Below are 23422 nucleotides of genomic sequence, written 5' to 3'. Positions count from 1 at the left end.
ACCTCTCTTGCCTTAGCAAACATATCTTTGAACTTTACATCGAGTTTGATGTGAGGGTAAGGTAAAAATATATTTTTGTGATAAGTTGAAAAGGTCTTATGGCTTTTGAATAACAAGTTTCTAAAAAAGTGTTTGAATTAACATAAGACAATAAGTTGTTGTTTAAAAAGTGTTTGGTTTAATTTAGTGATTTAAATGACCAAAAAGGACATAAGTAAGCAATGGGTGGAATGGAAATTGGAAGGGTAGTGAAGAAACACTAGGTGACCCGGTACAGATTATAGATAATCTGGGGGTTAAGTAATGTTTCCCACGGATGAGGTCTAACTGAGAAGGCTGTTCTTCAGGAGACCTGCAAAACAAACACCGTAAGCTCGTCACTGAGAAGGGGGGAGTTCCTCCTTGTGACCATCCTCCGGCGTGAGAATCAGACTAGGTTGCTCTGAATATAAGTGTATATTAAGAGATTGCTAGATAACTGGATAGTAGATGATCTTACCATTCCAAGATATTGGAGTATTTATAGCCGAAGGTAGGTTTCCAAGAAGGTACAGCCGGCTAAATAGTATTCCTGTTCAACCAACAGTGGACTATGCACAGGCCATACTGGTTGATGGGTAGGTTACGGCCAACAGTAACAAAGTCGGCTGCACTATTCCACCAACTGTAGATTATGCACGTCCCACTTACTGTGGATTGTACGCAGGCCATGCTGGTTGGTGAATAGGTTACGGCCAACAGTAACACTATTCCACCAACTATAGGCCGCGCATGCTCCTCAGTAAGGGTTGGTGAGTAGGCAGCGGCTAATAGTGACAAACAGTACTAGAGGGTGCTCCTCCTCGCCCTGTTGTCGATGAGCTGTCACCCTGTGATTGGCTCATGGGCTGTTCTGGTCAGATCGTCTGTCCTATCCATACCTTGGTAGGTATGGTACAAAAGATCTTTCAGAATCAGACTGGCTCATTTAGGCGGGATTGTTCCCGCCTTGCTCATTCCTTCATGTGACTACTGAAGTAGCTAGTGTCTTGTGCGTGTAGCCCTGCTGTCTGCGGGTAGCCTTCCCTGATGGCTTGTATCCGCAACTGCGGGAACAGGCGGGGTACTTCACCATTGGGAGGCTTTCCCTGCGTGTTCAGCTTGTGTACTGCGCGTAAGATCCTATGAGCATGGTGGGTCCTGCGGGAGCAGATGGCCTTTGCGCAGACGTCCCTGTTCAAGGTGAGTCTTGCGGGACCAACTGGTCTCTGCTGGGACCTACCTCTTCAAGTCCCCCCAGTCCAATGTTCTTCTCCTGAATGTTTAATAAAGTGAGGTGAACTTTTGGACTTTAAGCAAGGGGTTTTGAAAAGGGTTTCTAGTTTTTAAGGTTCTCCGTGGGGATTCTTCCCGCGGGTTTCCTAATGTCACTTGCAAAAATTCCCGATTTTTTTGCTTGATCTTTGGGTATGATGCGGGTAGGTATGTAACCTTCTCGCAAGTCAGGAGCGTTGAGTCTCACTTGTGTGGATTCTCCTTGAGGTTTTAGTGGTTTTGAACATAGTGATCAATTATGTTTAAACCACCAATTCCATCCTGGAGCCTCAAACAATGTATTTCTCGACGTTCCCGCTATGCGGGGATGTTATTTCCGTTTCCACAAGCATTGCCCAGAAGATCCTTCCTGGTTTCAATTCCCTGCCGGGCGCTAGGTATGTGAAGGGTTTTGCCTTAACACTGTACCCGCGCTCGTCTTACGGTTACTTTACTTTCAAGGTACTCCTGGCGTCAATTCCCTGCGGGTGCTAGGTACGTGAAGGGTTTTGCCTTAACACTGTATCCGCACCCGTCTTATAGTTACTTTGTTGCCGGGGTATTCTTGGCTTCAATTCCCTGCGGGTGCTAGGTATGTGGAAGGTTTTGCCTTAACACTGTACCCGCATCCGTCTTATGGTTACTTGGTTGCCAAGGTAAGGGGTATTTTCCCGCTTACCTTTGAATCTTTTTGAATTTTGAATTTTGAAATTCGAAAGGTTGGTGAGGATAAGAACAGTCCAAACATCTGAAACGTCGTGTGACGGTTTCTTCTGACTGTGTCAGGACGTGCAGGAAGTTATGGTGACGTGACAGAACATGGTCATTCCAGTCGCTTTTTCAGGCGCGTGGGCATGATTTTTCGGGCGCGTGGCCGCGAAATTACTGGCACACGTCCTTTCAACAGCTGTTGCCAGCTTGCTTTTTGCCACGTGTCATAGTTTCATTGCACCTTTGATTTCTCTCTCCTCCGCATTAAATTCACCGCATTAATTGCGATTACTATATAAAGGGGGAGAGGGTTATTTGCAATTCACACTTTTCACTCTTCTTCTTCTTCTTAGTGATTTCCGGCAAATACTCCCCTTTTTCAGGCAAGCATTTTCCCGAAATCACTCTTCTTTCTGCAATAATGTCCTCTCGTGATGCTGAAGCTATAGCTGACGACAGGGGTACTGCTGGTGAGTGCCAGTGTGCTCTGCCCGGCGATCAGTACCGGTATGTTGTCAGGAAGTTCATGCTCGATCATCTCGAGCCTGAGTTTCCTGAATCCCACCAGACCGTGTACGATGCCCCCAGTGGCAAGATCGGGGTTTATGCTGCATTTTTTGTCTATGGGAATCTTAGATTCCCATTGACAAAATTTGTTTACCGTGTCCTTGAGAGGCACGGTGTCCATTTGACCGAGCTGCACCCCATGGCGATCGCCAAGATTCGCCATTTTGAGTGGGTGTGCCGGATTTTGGGCATCGAGCCCCATGTGGACCGCCTGATGACCTTCTATACCTGGAGGTGCATCCAAGGGTGGTACACCCTGACGACCCGTATTAAGGGTCTGAAGATTTGCGACACCGAGCGCAGTCTTCGCGCGTGGAAGCAGGAATTCTTCTACATTTCTGCCCGCGCCATCCCCCTTGCCATGAAGTTTAAAAATGGCCAAGCGATACCGAGCCTTCACGCCCCCAACTACCAGGAGGCGGAATGGTTTTCGAAGATATCCCGGATCCAATCTCCGGTTTACCGGTTTGCGGAGTCCGGGATGGTCATGTTAGGGATGAGCCGGGTGTGGAAAGATGCATCTCTGGTTCCCATCCTCCTCGAATACGGTTTGAACTCTATTCCCTATGGTATGTCTTGTTTTTCTTTTTTGATACAAGTTTGTCTTCTAACTGTTTCTTTTCTTTCAGAGGGAAATGATTTGGAGTCGCTTCTGTTTCCGCGGGAAGCCGACGGTCCCGCGCGGATGGGTACTCGTGCTTTGGACGAGGGCGAGTTGCCCATCCTGGAGCAAACAGCGGATCGGTTTGTGGAGGTCTATCCGCTGGGCCACGAGATCCTGAGCCAACGGCGGCCAGGTAAGGCGATATTCCTTCCTCAACCCCTTAATGTTGTACCCGCTGTTGGAATTCTTGACCTGTCTTCTTCTGAGGAATCCTCAGATGCTCCTCCATTGGTGCGGAAGAAGAAAGCTGCTGCCGGCGGGAAAGGGAAGGAGAAGGCCTCCACGGCTGGTCCGGTGGTTCTATCTGACTCGGAGTCAGATAGTGAAGAGGTGGCGGGGCAGCCCGGTGGTAAGAAGACCACTGTTCCGGAGGCTACGACCGTTACCTCCGGAGAACCAACGAAGACGACGGTGACCGGTACCAAGAGGCCGGCTCCATCGGGTTCCTCCCCGCCCGTCCGTACGTTCAGGGTCAAGAAAACCCGTAAGTACAATCATAATATCTTTGCAGATTTATTACTTCTTAAATTTAACACTCTTTGTGCAGGCGTGGATGTTGACGCATTCCGGGGTGAAGCGCAGGGGAGTACCTCCCCGCCAATGACGGTAGGCTCGGTCAGCCTTCCTGAGGCGTCGACCCAGGCGCCTGCGTCTGCATCCGCTGGTCCAGTTGCTCGTTCCTTTGAGCCAACTGTTCCGGCCGAGATGACGTCACCGCCGGCCGTGAGTGCGATTTTTACAGCATCCTTCACGGAGCCGGCGGTTACTGCTGCTGCTGAGGCGGCGGCGACCACAACGGCGACCAAGGCGGCTGCCACCATGCCCGCGCCACCGGCACCTACGGCCGGACCATCAGGTACGCGCAGGGCTTCCCGCCGATCTTTGCCCCCTTCCCGTCTGCCTGACCTGTTGGATGGATTTCCTTTAGGTTCAGGTGATGGGTTTGGCGGCTATCGCCCTGTCATTGACCCTACAGGTGCGTAGGGTTCCTTTCTTTTTCCCTTATGTTTTTTATCTTTTCCTTACTGCCTTTGTTTCTTTTGCAGTGTCGGATTCCAATGAAGTGTATGTTCCGCGATGGAACATACGCCGAGGAACAACCCTTCGTACCCCTGTGGAGTGCGTGGACTGGGCTCGCCACGCTGCTCCTCATGGTGCGTTGGGGGAAGCCATGGCTAGCTACCAGGAGGGTAGGCTAACCAATGAGCTTCGGGTTCTCCAAGCCCGGATGCAGCCGCGCGTCGAGCTGCTTTGTCGTGAAAACGACAAGTTGAAAGCAGCTCGTGCCAAGGACGTATCTGAGGCGCGTGCTCTTCGGGAGGAGAACCAACAGCTGGCGGCAGCTGCCGCCGACAAGGGGAAGGCCTTCAAGGCCCTCGAGGTTGAAGTTCAGGCGCGACTCGAGGCCCGCTCCAAGGCTGCCCAAGCTGTGAATGAACAGCTTCGGCTGGCCAGGGAGACTGCGCGAAACGCAACCGAGAGGGCTGCCAAGGCTGAAGCCGTTGCTGAGCCTTTGCGTGTGGAGAATGAGGAGCTCAAGGCCAAATTAGAGGCTCTCCAACGCGCTCATGATGCCTTGGCAATGGAAGATGCCAAGAAACTCCAGGAAATCCTGGACCAGAGGGGGGTGCTTGACCACACCGAGCGGAAGCTTAAGGGCGTCGAAGAGGCTGCCGCAAAGTAAGTTTTACTTGCCAACCTTAACAAGAGCGAAGCCGAACGCGCCCATAACGAAGCTCAAGCTGCCCTCCAATGGCTTCTTCGAGAAGCGTTGCCTCAGGTATGTTTAGCTTTATCTTCTCGCTTTTCTTTTGTAAGAAAAGGTTTTAATACTTGTATTTTTTCTTTGTAGGTTGTGCGTCGGGTCTTTTCAGAGACCTCTTACGATGATGCTATGACCGCAGCCCTCAACGCTTCTCATGAGGATGGGGAAAAGGCCGGCTTCCTGCTTGGTCTAGGGTTTGTTGAGAAAGGCGTCCCGCCTTCCAACTTCCCTTTGTTCGATGTGGATACCGAAGCCATTTATGACCAAGCATTGAACCAATACGCCGCCTTCCCGCATCCAGTGGTGGAAAAGGTGGACGAAGTAGCTGCTGATGATGATGGGTTAGCTGTCCTCAAAGCGTTCCTCGAACCACCCCGTTCTTCTGACGGAGCGGGTCCAAGTGGAAGCGGCCCTGAAGCTTGATCCTGAAGACCCCTTTCCATTGCTAAGATAGACTTGTATAGATTTACTCTTTCAGGCGGGTAGTAACCCGGCCATTCTTGTAATATATCATTGAAATATAAATCTTTTTGCGGATAAGATTGTTATTTCCTTTGGATTCCTTGCTTTATAAGCTCATGACTTAGTTTAAGTTAGCAATTTTCCAAGTTTTTTAGAATAAGTTAACCTGTTGAACGTGGTTGATGATGGGTTAAAGTTTCGCTTCCTCCTTCGTGATTGTGCGGGTAGAACCGTCACTTGCACTTGGTAGGATGGCTAAATTTTAACCGTCATCTGACCTGCGTGTAGGTTTTCCTCATTTTTCCTCGAAATTTCTAAGTATTTAGGATAAGTTAACCTTTGAACGCGGTTGATAGTGGGTTAAAGTTTTGCTTCCTCTTTCGTGATTGTGCGGGTTGAACCGTCACTTGCACTTGGTAGGATGGCTAAACTTTACCCATACCTGACCTGCGTGTAGGTTTTCCTTATCCTTATTTCTAAGTATTTTTTTTTTTTTTTTTAGGATAACCTTTGAACGTGGTAGATGATAGTTTGAAGTTTTGCTTCCTTATTTGTGATTGTGCGGATAAGACCGTCACTTGCACTTACAAAGATGGCTAAACTTTACTTACATCATACCTGCGTGTAGGTTTCCCTTATTTTTTACGTTGTGTTTATGCGGGTTTTGCCGCCTTCCACACGCAATGACTTACTTCTCCTCATTTATGCGGTAAATACCGGCACCAGTGGGGAGTTCATAAGGATAAAGGTAAACACATTATGAAAGGAGAATCATTTCCATTAGAAGTGGCTCTTGGCCTTTTCTTTACAAGTTTTGGAATTGATCTACATATAACATTTGCGTAATTGAGCTCCATTCCATGTTCTTGGGATGGGAGTGCCATCGAGCCTTTCGAGCCGGTATGCGCCCTTTCCCAGAACCTGTTTGATAACGTATGGCCCTTCCCAGATCGGGGCCAACTTTCCTGGGCGTTCTTGGTTCGAAGCCTCGTTGTTACGCAGTATGTAGTCTCCTTCCTTGAAGTTGCAGAGTTTTACCCGCGTGTTGTAGTACTTTTGCATTTGTCGTTTGTAGTTCTCTTCACGCACTGCGGCTAAGTCTCTGCGTTCCTCAGTTAGCATAAGATCCAACCGTCTTTCCGCATCATTGTCTTCTGGCTGACTCAAGACCCTTGGTGAGGGTAGACCAATTTCGACCGGGACCATGGCTTCAGTGCCATAAGTGAGGCTGAACGGGGTTTCTCCCGTACTGGCCTTCTTCAACGTTCTGTTTGCCCAAAGGACGTGCGGAAGCTCGTCCACCCAGCCGGATCTGTGTTTCAAGAGTCTTTTCTTTATGCCTTCGACGATGCTTTTATTTGCTCTTTCCACCTCACCATTTCCTTGCGGGTGTGCCACTGAGGTAAAGGTGTGGGTGATTTGAAGTTCTTTTAGCCATTGTTGTAGCTTTTTGTCAGCAAAGTTGGTGCCGTTATCGCTCACCAAATTCTGTGGAAGTCCAAAACGACAAATTATAAATTCCCAAATAAATTTTTTGATATGCTTTGCGGTTGTTTGGGCTAAAGGTTTTGCTTCTATCCACTTGGTGAAGTAGTCGATGGCTACCACTAGGAACTGAACATTTCCTGCTGCTGTAGGAAATTGGCCTGTCACATCGATGGCCCACTTCTGAAATGGCCACGAAGAAGTGACTGGAACCAGTTCGTTTTTCGGGCGATGCGTGTTAGGTGCGTAAAGCTGGCAAGACCTGCATTTTCTGATGTATGCCAGTGCATCCGTATGCATCCCTGGCCAAAAGTATCCCGCGTTGTTTAGCTTGGCTACAACAGCGCGGGGACCTGCGTGTACCCCACAGATGCCTTCGTGTACTTCCCTTAGGAGGTAGTTGGCATCTTGGTTGTCCACGCATCTCAAGAGTGGGCCAAGAAAGTTACGTCTGTAAAGGATGTCATTGACGAGTTGATAATTCAGTGCTTTACAGCGTAGTTTTCTTGCCTGTGTTTTTGACTCTGGTAGTATTCCTGCTGCAAGGTAATTTATTATTGGTGTCATCCACGTTTCTGTACTGGTTTGGATGACACAAATTTCCTTGTGCGGGACTGATGGCGCTTCGAGGAGTTCAATGCGGATGTCCTTTCCCAGGTGGGTGAAGGCTAGTGATGCAAGCTTGCTTAACGCATCCGCAGATTTGTTTTCGCTGCGCTTGACATGTATGACTTTACAATCACTAAAATCACGCATAAGGGTTTTTGCCTGGGCGAGGTACAGGGCCATGGTGTCGTTCACAGCCGTGTATGTTCCATTTATTTGGTTGGCCACCAGCATGGAATCCACATGGGCTTCCAAGTTTTTCACTCCCATCTTATGCGCAATTCTCAAACCGGCCAAGAATGCTTCATATTCGGCTTCGTTATTCGTACTTGGAAAGTCCAACCGAATAGCGTAAGTATATTCTTGGCCCGCTGGGTTGGTTAATTTTAACCCTGCGCCTGAACCCTCGTTACTGGCTGCTCCATCAGTATAGAGTCGCCAGACATCATTGACGTCCTGTGCTGGGGAGGGTTGAGCCTCCTCCTGGCACTCTTTCTCCCGCGAAGCGGGGACTTCTGCAATAAAATCGGCCAGGACCTGGCCTTTTATGGCTGGTCTTGGCTTGTACTTAATTGCATATTCTCCCAATTCAATTGCCCATTTGGCTAGACGTCCCGATAATTCGGGTTTGCCTAGAACGTTTGAGAGTTTGAAGTTGGTGAGAATGGTGATTGGGTGGCCTTGGAAATATCGTCTTAACCTGCGTGAAGCATGTATAAGTGCTAAGACTAATTTTTCGAGGGTAGAGTACCGGGTTTCTACGTCTGTTAGTACACGGCTAACATAATAGATTGGCATCTGGATGCCCTTTCGTTCTACTAGCAGGACTGCCCCGGTTGCTCTATCTGTTGCGGAAAGGTATAGGATTAACTCCTCTCCCGCTTGTGGTGCTGTAAGTGTTGGGAGTTCGATCAGGCGTGACCGAATCTCCTGAAAAGCTGCTTCCGCTTCTGGTGTCCAGCGGAAGTGCGTTTTCTTCAAGCAGTTTCTCAATGTTGACACGAAAGGAAACGACTTATCTGCATGGTTTGCCAAGAAGCGATTAAGTGCGACTAGTCGTCCATTCAGTGTCTGAGCCTGTTTGATGGTGGTAGGTGATTCCATTTTAACAATGGCTTCGACCTTTTCAGGGTTCGCTCTAAAGCCATCTTTAGTAACAATGACTCCCAAGAACTTCCCTTCTTCCATCCCAAATGAACACTTGCTCGGGTTGAGCTTCATGTTTATCTTTCGGAGCGTGTTGAAAGTTTCTTCAATGTCTTTCAACATCGCCTCAGGCTCGAGGCTTTTGATGACCAAATCATCCATATAGACTTCCAAGTTTCTCCCGATTTGGGCATGAAACTCTTTGTCCATTAGTCGTTGGTACGTGGACCCTGCATTCTTAAGTCCGAATGGCATCATTTTATAACAAAATGTACCATCGGGCGTCCGAAATACGGTTTTGTCCTGGTCATCAATGGCCATGTGGATTTGGTGGTACCCCTTATACGCATCCAAGAAGCATTTAAGGCGGAATGGTGCCAACGAATCCACTTTGAGATCAATTTCTGGTAACGGATAACAATCTTTGGGGCATGCTTTGTTCAAATCTTTGAAATCTATGCACATGCGCCATTGTTTGTCATTCTTCGGTACCATTACGGGATTTGCAACCCATGTTTGATATCTACTAACGCGTACGATGCCTGCGTCAAGGAGTTCCTTGACTTGGGTTCTACACGCGTTAGTTTGTTCAGGCCCCATCACTCTGCGCTTTTGTACGATTGGCGTAACAGCCGGATCGCATTTGAGCTTATGCTCCGCCTTACTTCGGGGTACACCAGTCATGTCAGCTGGTGCCCACGCAAAGATGTCAGCGTTCTTCTGCAGTAAGCGTTTGAGTAAGGTGCGGGTGGGATCAACGATTGTTGGTCCAATGGTAACGGCCTGGTCGGGGTATTTGCCATTGAAGGCCCATTTTTCTGGTTCAGTGATGGTTGGTTTAGCCTTTTTCGGTTTGGGTTTAGATGAAACAGATGCAATGCATACCTGGGGAATGCCAGAGATCATTGCTACACCCTCAGCTGTTGGCCATCCCATCATGCCATGGACTGAAGATACCACGGCGTTGAATCTTGCCATCCCGTCTCTTCCGAATAGGATGTCGTACGTATGATGTGGCTTTTTCATTACGACAAAATCCACGTCTTCTGTGCGTGAATGATTCCCATCAGTAAGAGTAACGGGGAAAGATAGGATACCCAGGGGTGTTTCTGTACTTCCGTCAAACCCTTCCATTGAAGCGTAGACCGTTTCCAAGCGTTCTTTGTCTTCATCATCCAGCTTATCAAAGAACTGTCTGTACATCACTGTCGACGAAGCGCCGTTGTCAGCAAGAGTGCGTGAAGTGATGTAGTGCCCCAGCTGGCTTCTGATGACGATGGGGCCTTCTTTGCTGGGGCCTCCTGGCACTCGCGGGAAGCGCACCTCAGCTTCTTTCCACGCGCATGGTTCTGCCAGCCGTCTTTTTCTTCCTCTGACCTTGCCATGAACCATGTTGATGCTGATATCGACGGGCTTTCGTCCGTTACCTCTGTACCGGTTGTCATTCCTTCCTCCCTTCCTGATCGATGCCACAAGATGTGCAAGCCTTCCGTCCTTGACAAATGTCTCAATAATATCCTTCAAGGATGTGCACTCTTCAGTACCATGACCCTTTGTCCCGTGGAAATCACAGGATTTGCTTTGATCCGCATTAGGTTTCTGCCGGATCAATGGGGCTTTAGGCCATGGCAATTTTTCCGTGGCAAATATCTCCGTGACGCTCTTCGTGAGTGGCGTCCACCGGTGTTTTTGGTTTGAAGGGTGTGTGTTGTCCCTTCCGCCAACAAGAGGGCGAGAGCTGGATGAGGTGTCAAAGTTTACCCTTGACTGCCAAATACCTAGCCTCCTCTTTTTGTTCTGCCGGGCGATCCGGACATTGTTCTCTCTGGTCCTCTGCGTGTAGAGGTGTGTACTCTGGGGAAGATCTCTTCCCAGTTGCTTTTCCGTCTCGGCAAAGCGCTTTGCCGCCGTCATGATGGCATCCCAAGTTGATGGCATGCCATCCTTACCCGTCAATGTGCGGATAAGTTCTGGGTATTCGGCGCCTTGGATGAAGGCGGCGCGAACCAGATCTTCACTTATGTTGCCGAGACTAAGCTTTTTGGAGTTGAAGCGAGTGATGAAGTCTAGTAGAGATTCATCCTCCTCTCTCACGCAGTTAAGGATCGTCCACTGCTCTTCAGTGTACTTCCTCTGTTGGCTGAAATGCTGGCTGAACTTGTTCTGAAAGTCCGCCCAGTCATATATGTGGTGGATCGGTAAACGATCGAACCATGCCCTGGCCGCTCCGACCAGAGTCATCTGGAACATGTAGCACCACGTGGGTTCCGTCCAGTTGCTGACGGTAGCCCCCGCAATGAACCTGTTCAAATGGTCGTCTGGGTCGGATAGACCATCGTAAGTGCCAATGTTGGACATTTGTTTGGCACTTCTCGGGGCGATTGCTTCCGCAATGTCCCTTGCGAACTTTGACTTCCCTGCATTTGTAGCAGTTGGTCTAAAGGTTTTGGAAAAGTCACGCGGGTTTCTCTCCACGATTGGTTTAAAGGCTTCCCCAAAATTCCTTTTTGGTTGGACGTCCTTTTCCTTACGCTTCCCTTTCGCCTTATGGCGAGGGTTCGCGTCGGTGTCGGACTCCAACTCGTCGTCTGAGTACTCGCAGTCACTGCTCATATTGAGGTGTTGGCGAGTACTGGCGAATTCGTCAGCCTGTTGAACTGAACGCAAGCGTTCGTCCAATTCGGCTTGGAATTCTCTTTGCCGTGCTTCGGCCCATGCCTTCACTTGATCTAGTGTTTGGCGAGGAACCTTCGTTCGTTTTTCCAGTTGGGTATCGGAGAACCCCAATGGAATATTTACTCCACTTGCCCCGGCTTGGGTAGTCGGGGTAGTGTTCGTAAGGATTGTATAACCGCCGGTGTTCCCCCCAGTTGCTGGGGTTGTTACCGGGGTTTCTTGGTCGGTTACTGGCCTTTGAACCGGAGTAACGTTAACCATTTCTTCAGAAATTGTGAAAAAACTAAAGTAGTTCTAGCTTTTATAAACGGATGGCGCCAATGAAGAAACACTAGGTGACCCGGTACAGATTATAGATAATCTGGGGGTTAAGTAATGTTTCCCACGGATGAGGTCTAACTGAGAAGGCTGTTCTTCAGGAGACCTGCAAAACAAACACCGTAAGCTCGTCACTGAGAAGGGGGGAGTTCCTCCTTGTGACCACCCTCCGGCGTGAGAATCAGACTAGGTTGCTCTGAATATAAGTGTATATTAAGAGATTGCTAGATAACTGGATAGTAGATGATCTTACCATTCCAAGATATTGGAGTATTTATAGCCGAAGGTAGGTTTCCAAGAAGGTACAGCCGGCTGAATAGTATTCCTGTTCAACCAACAGTGGACTATGCACAGGCCATACTGGTTGGTGGGTAGGTTACGGCCAACAGTAACAAAGTCGGCTGCACTATTCCACCAACTGTAGATTATGCACGTCCCACTTACTGTGGATTGTACGCAGGCCATGCTGGTTGGTGAATAGGTTACGGCCAACAGTAACACTATTCCACCAACTATAGGCCGCGCATGCTCCTCAGTAAGGGTTGGTGAGTAGGCAGCGGCTAATAGTGACAAACAGTACTAGAGGGTGCTCCTCCTCGCCCTGTTGTCGATGAGCTGTCACCCTGTGATTGGCTCATGGGCTGTTCTGGTCAGATCGTCTGTCCTATCCATACCTTGGTAGGTATGGTACAAAAGATCTTTCAGAATCAGACTGGCTCATTTAGGCGGGATTGTTCCCGCCTTGCTCATTCCTTCATGTGACTACTGAAGTAGCTAGTGTCTTGTGCGTGTAGCCCTGCTGTCTGCGGGTAGCCTTCCCTGATGGCTTGTATCCGCAACTGCGGGAACAGGCGGGGTACTTCACCATTGGGAGGCTTTCCCTGCGTGTTCAGCTTGTGTACTGCGCGTAAGATCCTATGAGTATGGTGGGTCCTGCGGGAGCAGATGGCCTTTGCGCAGACGTCCCTGTTCAAGGTGAGTCTTGCGGGACCAACTGGTCTCTGCTGGGACCTACCTCTTCAGGTAGAATGGGTATTCTAATCCTATAAAGAGATAAGTTAGCAAACTCCAACTTATTGAAAACCTTTATTTTAGCTTTGTTGATAAAGAGAAATGGAAAAGACCTTATGTGTTTCCAAACACTTTGTTAACACAAAAATGACTTATTTAACCATCATAAGTCATAAAGAGAGGAAAATAAGGAATCCCAAACACACCACAATGAGCACCAGAACCCGAGGTTCGGCTGATGTGGCTTAAAGGCATATGAGGGTGGGATGGGCATCTTGTGGAGGAAAGTCCATGAACAAAGGGTTGTGGCTGCAAACGGGTAAACGGACATGGAGTGTGGGCCCATGGGTCACTCTCTTTCACTCTCTCTCTCTCACACACACACACATATATATATATACATATATATATATATAATTTTAATAACTTTTTAAGTTTATATGTATAATTTTAAAAACTTTTTAATGAATTATATGAAGGTTTGGTTTTGTAGAAGTAAAGAGAGGTTTTGAGAAAAGTGAGGGCTCGAACTTTCAGACGATAACGGGTGAATTCATATCACTGAGAAAATGAGAAAAAAAGGGGGGAGCTTAAGGGAAGGCAGGGTTAAAGTTGACATCACAACGTCAATCGGGAACATTGCACTTCATCTCTCGGTACATGACTGTTTCTACGCGGTTTATATATCTTTTAAATTAAAAATATTTTTCTAAATACATAAATACCAATATATCATTTTTTGAAGCCAGTATTGTAGTAATTCTTAGTCGCTAGTCTGGCAATGGGTTAGACGCCTAATCTAGATTTCTATAACCGTGCCCGACGCTATATGCCTCGTATACTAAGTACCCAAAAAAACTAACATACACAACACTTGAGGGGGGCAAAGTAAAACTTTTCTTTTAGGTTTAAGAAACAAGAAGTCATTCAAGTTCCATGCTGTTTTGTACACTAAAAACCAAGATGAGCAGCAGACCACGTACCGGGCCGCCGAAACACGCGAACAAATTCGCCTGGAAACCCAACGCCGGCGTCAAAATTAACGAGACCGAAGTGGGCGGCCGGTTCGGACCCTTATCAGATATCACCGGAGTCTGCCCAAAGTGTAAAGACCAGATTGAATGGAAACGCAAATACGGCAAATACAAACCCTTAACTGAACCAGCCAAATGGTAACTGTGTTTATATTATTTTATTGTAGTTTCAGTTTTTATCATGTTTTTGATTAATTGGGTTTGTTTGTTTGTTACAGTCAAAAGTGTACGAAGCGAGCTGTTCATTAGGCGTACCATAACCTATGCAACGGTAATCAGGGCTTAATAAAGTTTGCATTTTTATCTATTGTTGCTACTTATGTTGGTTTATTTGATGGGTGTAATGTGAATTGCAGCTTGTGCTAAGGAGCATAATGTATGTGCTAAGTGTTCGTGCCGTGTTGACCGAATTGTTGGAAGGTTTGATTTTTTTTTTGTTTTCTTACGAAAGGCGGTTTTAAATAAAAAGTAATGCTTTTTTCAATAAAAAACAGTTGGTGTAAATTACAATTATTAAAATTTGTAAAATGATAAAGTGACGAACTTGATGGCATTAATGAACGATTTCCAAGCAGTGTTGTAGAAATCGCTAGGCGCTAGTCGGGCTGTGGGGTAGGGACTGGCTATTAATCGGATTCGAGTTTATATGTAATTTTCATTATACATATACACACACATAAAGTTTTCAATCTTGACCGATTTTGACCAAATAGCGATTAATCGGCGACTAGTTGGCAGGGTACCAACTAGCAATTAATCGGGTATTAATTGGTGCTTAGATAGGATTTTTACAACCATGTTTCCAAGATAAAGGCCACTAGTTAGGATGATGATGATGAACAGAATTTACGTTTTGATATAGGAGTTTGAGCTTGTGAATGGTGACTGATATATGAGTAATTTTTTGCAGAGATATTACTGAAGTAGAAGCTGAGCAGAAGATGCTTCAAGCAGTTTGTTCTTATCTTCTATGTTTGTTTGCATTTGTGCTGGTTATCTTTAGTGGTGCTTTCTAATGATGATAAATTATTGCTTTTCTTTTAGGCTATTAGTAATGCTCGAGAGAGAGAGAAGAGGTCCTTGCTTCATGCAGTAAGTGTCTTTTACTAATTCTCTTTTGGTTTTCTGTATTATTTACTTAGATTAAGCAAATGTCAAATAAGTATGATCATGAGAAAGAAAAGTGAAGAATAAAGAAGCTATATATACTTGTTACAAATCGCACAATCATGACTCAGTTTAATTGTCATGGTGCTATGTTTTTCTTTGATTTTGGTGATGTTATACACAACGTGTGGAATCCATTGTTTGAAACTATATTGTAGTCAAATATTCAAATGCATTTTAATAATGATATAACAGAGGGATCTTGTAAACTGCTAATACTTGTTAACAAATTTTCCATGTTTTTGCTGATAATTATGCGAGTAAAACTAAGCATTAGAGATTGTACTTCAATCCTGTATATTTAGAGGCTACTATTCATCCTCTACAATATTTTTTGTGAGTGTATAGAAAAAAGGAAAACTAATAAAATAAGTGTTTGTGAGTGTGATTAGATAGAGATAAAGAATAGGGTGTAGAAGGTTTTTTAAAAATATACAAAACTTAGAGAAAATACATTTTTTAGTTAAATTATATAGATAGAGATATAGAGAGTTAAAGTACATTCTATAAACATTTTAATTGAATTTATCGGCCCCAAAGTATGAGTTTTGTCATTTTGTTGGTTGAGTAGGACTTTATGATAAAACGAATCACTGACACTGGTAAATAGGTTGCCTCACAAGTCTTGGAGTTATGATAATAATGGGCGGATATAAAAGTTGTGATAATAATGGGCGGATATCCAAAGATATTGTATTTTAGTTATTTTAACCAAAATAAGAATAATGGTTTAATGTATTTGATGCTACAGATGAACAAAGGAAAATCTGAAACGAAAGAACAAGATCCAACTGATGTTCAACACAAGGCTGGTGATTTGTTCAAAGCCGAATCACTTGAAGCATACGCAGGCACAACTAGAGATGATGAAGATGAGGATGAAAGTGATGATGATGCCCAAGTAGTCAACTGAGAATATTCTTAATATGATTTCAGATCAAGTTTATGAACAATCACATTTTGCAATTTATAAACAAATGTTGGTAGTGATAGCGTGGTGTTATGAGTTCGTTTTCCTTTTTGTGTTTATGTTAAGGTCCATTTTTGTTGTGTTGTGTTGTATTCCAATCAGAAAAAACAAATATTGTCGTCTATTTAGCTTCCATTAGGGTCCAAATACGTGTGTAAATGGCCAACGACCAAACCAAACCCGAATCGACTAATATCGACCCAGACTTTCAATGGTATATTGTTTTAAGAAACACCATCGCCAAAGTTTGGGTTGAAATCAACTTGTCTTGTAACCAAACAACCGTATCTCCCAAAACAAGCGGAACTAGTCAGGTGAGGTTACAGGTCATGCTGGGTTCAGGTCAAAATAGAATGTTTTTAGAAATGGTCATTTCAGTTTGGGTCGGTACAGGTTCTGATTAAAATAAAATAGGGGCAAAACCTACCATTTTAGAAAAAAGAAAAAAAAATCAGATGAGTTAATTCACAGCTGATTATAATTATTAATCCATCAAACTAACATAATGCTAAACTTGCTGTTGGAAATACCACAACCCATATTAGCAAAAGCAATTATGTATAAAAGATTACTAAAGATTAAACTATAAATCACTCAAAACATCAAACTAGGATATAAGTACACCCATCCATGAAACCATAATCAAGAAATCAAAAGGGAAACCTAATTACGAGATAGCTCGAGGAAGATTCAGATTCGCCCAGTGACCGGATGATGATTTCTCAAGTGAAAAAATATGCAAGTCGTAATGGTGTTACGAAGACACCAACGTTAAAACAAGCCAAAACCAAAGGCTTGGGTTTGTTTTGCTGGTATACAGACAATAAAATGGAAACACCGATTGTTGACCATGAACACCAACATTAAGACAGGCTAGAAATACAAAATGATGTCTGAAAACCAGCAAGAAACAAAATCTATTGGTAATTTATGTTCCAAAATGGGATTACAAAGTAATGTCTAGAAACAGTAGGAAACAAAATCTACTGGTTATTTATGTTCCAAATTGGGATTACAAATAAAGCCTTGAATTACATCAATTCAATTCTAGCCAATAAAAATGGTTAAAAGAATGATATGTATGAACCATACATTTGATTTTATGTGATCTAGTTTCTACTCATCATGTAAACAAGAGAGCCTCGTGCCACTCGACACTATTCCTGTATCTGTAAGTAAGAATGATAAATGTATCTGATATAAATTGAACAAACCCCTCGTCTACGAAAGCAGGTTGTTATAATCTACAAATCTTGAGCGCAGATCCGTTCTACAAAATAATGAAGAAATAGTAAATGTTAGCATACAAGCAAGCACATGAACGAACATATGACATCAAAGTAATTACAATGAATCAAATGATTTAAGTTTTGGCTATCATAATGCTTGTATTGATGATTACTTTAACATTAAACATAAAGCACAACATAAGGAGAAAAAAAATTCGTACTCAAATATTCATATGCGAGTATCATAGATGTTCCCCATGCTGACATGCTAAAAAACCTTGGACCAATTCCCTTATAAAAACCTTTCCAGCCGTCTTCTGCTATCAATGTTTTGACAACTTCGCGTGTAGAGGGTCGCTTATCGTGTCCCATTACCTTGTATAAACGAAATTAATCAGCACGAATCCTTTTATTATAACTATATAAGTTACAAAAGAAGAAAATAATCAATGGGACTTAAGGAGAACAAGTACTTTCTTTTAACGCATGTGCTTCACAAACGTTTCAATTACATTAACTAATGGCAAATAAATGTACCTGTAATCGAGTCTTTATAGTGTCAAGTGGAGTTGTAATTATACTTGCTGCAGCAGCAGCAGAAATCCCACCCGCACCCTGAACTAAAACTATTGTCCCTTGACTAGGAACCGATCCATCGCCATCACTTCCATGACCTAACAGACTACATAAAACACGTGTGTTTATATTTTGCCGCAAACCACAAATCGGGAAAAAAACAAAGTAAAAAAAATAAAAAAAAATTGGTCACCTCCATATAACACGCTGACTGGACCCATAGCTAGCCCACCAAACAGCACTTGAAGGCGAATAAGTCATAACAGACAAACCAAATCCTCTATAAAGTCCTCTAATTCCATCTTGTTTCAAAACCTTACGTGCAACATCCAGACCACCGTTATAGCTCGCATGACCAGAATACCCTTGAACCATCAGCCTTTGACTAATCTGTTAACTTTCAATACTCAGAACACATACACATAACTCTAACATTATACTTAAAAGTAGGCTTGTAATCGAACCGAATGAACATGAATGGAGTATGTTCCTGTTCATTTAACTTTAACCAAACAACCAACTCATTAACGTAAACCAAAACGAACAAGGTTTTCATGTTTGTGCTCGTTCAACAAGAAAAAGAACATGTACGTGTTTGTTTATGTTCGTTCTTTAACAGTATAAACGAACGACTCGCGAACGTAAATGAACGAACACAACTAAAATAGATGAACGGACATACCCGAGATAAAACCAGCTAGAAGTAACGTGAAGAACAATGTGTTGATCCTAAATTGTTATCAAAACTAGACTAAGTTGTAACGGGCTAAATATGAATATATTAACGAGTGTAAATGGAAGAACCTAAAAAAACGTAAACTAACAAATACAGATTAATGTAAATGAATGAGACATGTGTTAATGCCTGTTTGTTTAACCAAAATAAACAAAATTTTATGTTCATATTTGTTGGTTTATTAAATAAACGTACTTCCCACCTAACGGTTCACAAACTGCTCATTAAACGTTGGGTTCATTTACACACCTACTCAATACAAAAACCAAACAATTAACAAAAAAGGAATCATACCACATCAATAGGAACAAAAACCCCTTGAGAGCAAAGAGAAGCCGTCATTCCCGCAAGCCCATTAGCAATGGCAGCTTTCGTAGGATCCGACAGCTTAAACGGCTCCACAATCTTGAAAGCCGCCACTTTCGTGGTCTCTAACGCGGTCATAAATATAACCCTTGCAGGAATCGCACCCGTGATAACCGTCCCAAACCCTCTATACAAACCCGGCACACCTTCAGCCTTTAACAACCCTCTAATAACCGCATAGGCGCTCTTCTCAACGGAATCTTTGGTTGTAACCTGCATCCTGGTCTTGACAACCGATATAGGGTACAACCCGACGGTAAGCCCGGTAAATATCCCAGCTCCCACGACATAAAACTTAGTTTTATCAAGTCTGCAAAATAATAAGACAATATATTTATATTATTGAGGATGTATAACCAACCTAACAACCACCAAAGTAGAGGAACTGAGAATGTGAAATAAATAATATTGTTTTTTGTTGTAATATCAATTTCATATATGGTTGTAAAATTATTTACTACAAAACGATTACAATAAATAAAGTGGCAGGCAACAATATTAAGATGTGAATTGAATTGAATGCTTACTTATCCCAATTAATTTCGGTTTGAGCAAAATATCCTGCTGTATTAGAACGAGCAGTCTCCATTGACACGTATATCTGAACAAAACCCTAACGATCGGAAGAATTAGAAACAAGCCGGTAGGAGGTGTTAGGGTTCTGAAAATTGAAGAGATCAAATCGTGGGGTGGGTGGCTTTAATCAAAATCAAATTAATAATAAAATGATTAGGAAGAAGAAGAAGAAGAAGAAGAAGAAAAATAATGGGAATGAAAAATCAACTGGTGGCTGGTCAATCAATGGGTTTATTATTATTATAACTAGGTTTTGGTTGCAATTGCACATGTTTAATCTAAACAAAAGAATTAATTCAGCAATATATTCTAATCTGTGTTTGGTCCGCCTAATTTTCTTAAAAACAACATACATGTGTTAAAATAATTAAAATTTACCACAAGATCATAAAATTAAACAACATACAAGAAATTTGATTCCGTAATGCATTTAAGTGGTAAAACAAACATAAAAAAAAAAATCAAAATATATGTCGCCACCCCCCACCTATCGGGTGTAGACGTTGCCTACCTATCGGTTACCATTACCACCACCATTGAAGATGGAGGGGCCAGGGGCGGACCCACATGTGCTCGTGCGGGTTCACGGGAACCCACTGAATTTTAAAATTTTATAGAAAATACATAAAAAAATATGAATAAACCCATAAGTAAATTTGAAATGAACACATTTAACGAAATGAAAGTTGGTGGAGTGGTTAAACCTTTGTGTTTGTCAACTTGTTTTTTGAATTCGCTGGTTCGAATCGTGTTAACTGCAATTATTTTTTTGGTTTCCAAAAATTAAGACCATGAAGAGGTAGGTCCCAGCAGAGCTCAGTTGGACCCGCAATACTCTCCTCAAAGAGGGACGTCTGCGCAGTTGAACCCGCAAGACTCACCTTCAACAGGGACGTCTGCGCAAAGGCTAAACTCGCAACCCCTTGAAGAGGGACGTCTGCGCAGAAACCAACTGGGCCCGCAGGACCCACCATGCTCAGAGACGTGACGTCCTTACGCGCAGTACGCAAGCTGTTCCCGCAGGAAAAGCCTCCCAATGGTGAAGTACTCCGCCTGTTCCCGCAGCTGCGGATACAAGCCATCAGGGAAGGCTACCTGCGCAGCAAAGCTACACGCACAAGGCACTTAACTCTTAAATAATTCAGTAATGTCACCTGAAGAAGGAGTGAGCAAGCCGGGAACACTCCCGCACAAAGCCGGGAAAACTCCCGCCCAAATAAGCCAGTCCGTACGATACTGGAGGATCTTTTGTACTGTACCTGACGAGGTATGGACAAAAGATCTGACCAAAGATACGACAGCTCACTGACAACAGTATGACGAGCAGCACGCTCTTGTACTGTATGTCACTATTAGCCGCTGCCTACTCACCAACCTGTCGGAGGACGTGCATAGCCTGCAGTTGGTGGAACAGGAATAGTACACAGCCGGCCTGGTCACTATCAGCCACTGCCTACCCACCAACCACCAGCATGGCATGTGCGTAGCCCACAGTTGGCAGAACAGGAACACTATTCAGCCGGCTGTACCTGCTTGGAAACCTACCTTCGGCTATAAATACTCCAACACCTTGGAATGGTATCATCTTATCTCATATCTCATATCTTGATATATTACCTGATATCTGCTCTAGTCATTCTCTTAATATACACTTATATTCAAGAGCAATCTAGTCTGATTCTCACGCCGGAGGGTGGTCACAAGGAGGTACCCCCCCCTTCTCAGTGACGAGCTCACGGTGTCTGTTTTGCAGGTTATCAGAAGAACCATCTTCGCCGGATCTAACCCCTCGTGGGAAACATCTACTTAACCCCCAGATTATCCGTAATCTGCCCGGGGTCGATTAGTGTTTCTTCATTGGCGCCATCCGTGCATAAAAGCTAGAACTAATTTATTCAGTTTTTTCAAACTTCTGGAAAGATGGTTAAGGTTACTCATTTGCCAAAGCCAGCGAATAACCAAGAAACACCAGTAACCACAACCCCAGCTACTGGGGGGAACACTGGCGAATACACACATTTTACGAACACTACGCCGGTTACCCGAGCCGAGGCAAGTGCAGTAAACAATCCTCCCCTGGGATTCATTGATACCCAGGTGGAAAGACAACAGACGAGGCCCCCCGGCCAAACACTTGAACAAGTTAAAGCGTGGGCGGAAAAACGTCAAAAGGAATTCCAAGCTGAGTTGGATGAACGCTTGCGTTCACTCCAACAGGCTGACGAATTCGGAAGCACTCAACAGCTCAACATGAGCAATGAGTGCGAGTACTTGGACGATGATTCAGAGGAATCCGACACCGACGCAAACCCTCGCCATAGGGCGAAAGGGAAGCGTAAGGAAACGGACTTCCAACCGAGAAGGAATTTAGGAGAAACCTTCAAACCAAAAAACGCGGGTGGAAACCCACGTGACTTCTCTAAAACCTTCAGACCAACCGCTGCAAATGCGGGAACCTCCAAGTTTGCAAGGGACATTGCGGAAGCAATCGCCCCAAGAAGTGCCAAACAGATGTCAAACATCAGCACCTATGATGGTATATCTGACCCAGACGATCATTTGAACAAATTCATAGCGGGGGCAACCGTCAGCAACTGGACGGAACCCACGTGGTGTTATATGTTCCAGATGACGCTGGTTGGAGCAGCCAGAGCGTGGTTCGACCGTTTACCGGTCCACCACATCTACGATTGGGCAGACTTCCAACAGAAGTTTAGCCAACACTTCAGCCAACAAAGAAAGTATACCGAAGAGCAATGGACAATCCTCAATTGCATTCGAGAGGAAGATGAATCTTTGCTAGACTTCATCACTCGCTTCAACTCAAAAAAGCTAAGTCTGGGTAATATTAGCGAAGATCTTGTTCGCGCTGCTTTCATCCAGGGCACAAAAGACCCAGAGCTCATCCGCACCTTAACGGGTAAAGATGGCATGCCATCCACATGGGATGCCGTCATGACAGCAGCTAAACGCTTCGCGGAAACGGAAAAGCAACTGGGTAGAGATCTTCCCCAAAGCACAAACCTCTACACCCAGAAAACAAGAGAAAACAATGTCCTTACCGCCCGACTAAACAAAAAAAGGAAGCTAGGCATTTGGCAGTCAAGGGTAAACTTTGACACTTCATCCGGCTCGCACCCTCGGTTAGGCGGAAAGGATAACATGCAGTCGTCGAACCGGAACTCCAGATGGACGCCACTCACCAAAAGCGTCACCAAGATATTCGACACCGAGAGACTCCCATGGCCAAAGGCTCCAATAATCCGAGAGCGTCACAACGCTGATCAGAGCAAATTCTGTGACTTCCACAGGACAAGAGGCCACAACACCGAGGAATGCGTAGACTTGAAGGACATCGTCGAAGCATTTGTCAGAGATGGGACGCTCACGCACCTCGTGGCGTAATGAACGCTGAGCAGGCTAATGCGTGTAGAACCCCAGTTGGGGAAAACACGAATAAAACTGCAGCTTCAATATCGGAGACTACATACTGCGTAAACAACGAGATTCCGAACCAAGTGATATCGGCTCGAAAAGCTCGATGACACTCCCAAGAACATGGAATGGAGCTCAATTACACAGTCTGCATGTAGATCAATTCCAAACTTGTAAAAGAAAAGGCCCAGAGCCACTTCTAATGGAAATGATTCTCCTTATCACATTGACGCTGATGGTCTTACATTTATGCTTAATGAGCTTTCCACACTGATATGCCGGTCTTCACCGCATACATAAGTGGGAAAACAAGTCGTTGCATGTGGAAGGCGGCAAAACCCGCATAAACACAGAACGATAAATTTCTAAACACAAAAAACGGCAAACCTTCACGCAGGTCAGTCATAGGTGAAGTTCGGTCATCCCACTAAATGAAAGTGCCGGTCCTACCCGCACAAATCATGATAGAGGAAACCGAACCTATTGACAACAGCGCGTGGAACGGTTAATTTATTCAAAACACTGATATGCCGGTCTTCACCGCATAAATAAGTGTGAAAAGTCGTTGCATGTGGAAGGCGGCAAAACCCGCATAAACACAAAAAACGGCAAGAATTTCTAAGGAAAAG

General features: G+C 44.6%; 1 protein-coding gene and 1 long non-coding RNA gene across 2 annotated transcripts; one reads left to right on the top strand and one right to left on the bottom strand.

Moving 5' to 3' along the window:
- The first annotated feature begins 14093 nt into the window (after positions 1-14093).
- LOC143603309 (uncharacterized) lies at positions 14094-14830 on the top strand. The gene is made up of 3 exons (XR_013148033.1): positions 14094-14158; positions 14649-14691; positions 14783-14830. It is a non-coding gene; the product is annotated as an uncharacterized LOC143603309 (long non-coding RNA).
- Positions 14831-16985: 2155 nt separating this feature from the next.
- Positions 16986-19430, bottom strand: LOC143603307 (uncharacterized). The gene is made up of 6 exons (XM_077080137.1): positions 19310-19430; positions 18711-19092; positions 17874-18070; positions 17642-17786; positions 17326-17479; positions 16986-17145 (listed from the first exon to the last, which is right to left on the bottom strand). The coding sequence occupies exons 1-6, from the start codon at positions 19369-19371 to the stop codon at positions 17120-17122; spliced, it is 966 nt and encodes a 321-aa protein (XP_076936252.1). The 5' UTR covers positions 19372-19430; the 3' UTR covers positions 16986-17119.
- Positions 19431-23422: the final 3992 nt, after the last annotated feature.

The sequence above is a fragment of the Bidens hawaiensis genome, unplaced genomic scaffold (assembly GCF_021521415.1).
Source record: "Bidens hawaiensis isolate Kalapana, Puna unplaced genomic scaffold, B.hawaiensis_p1.1 tig00061210_1, whole genome shotgun sequence".
Taxonomy (NCBI): Eukaryota; Viridiplantae; Streptophyta; class Magnoliopsida; order Asterales; family Asteraceae; genus Bidens; species Bidens hawaiensis.
The sequence above is the reverse complement of the archived record's forward strand: the minus strand, read 5'-3'. Positions and strand labels throughout refer to the sequence as shown.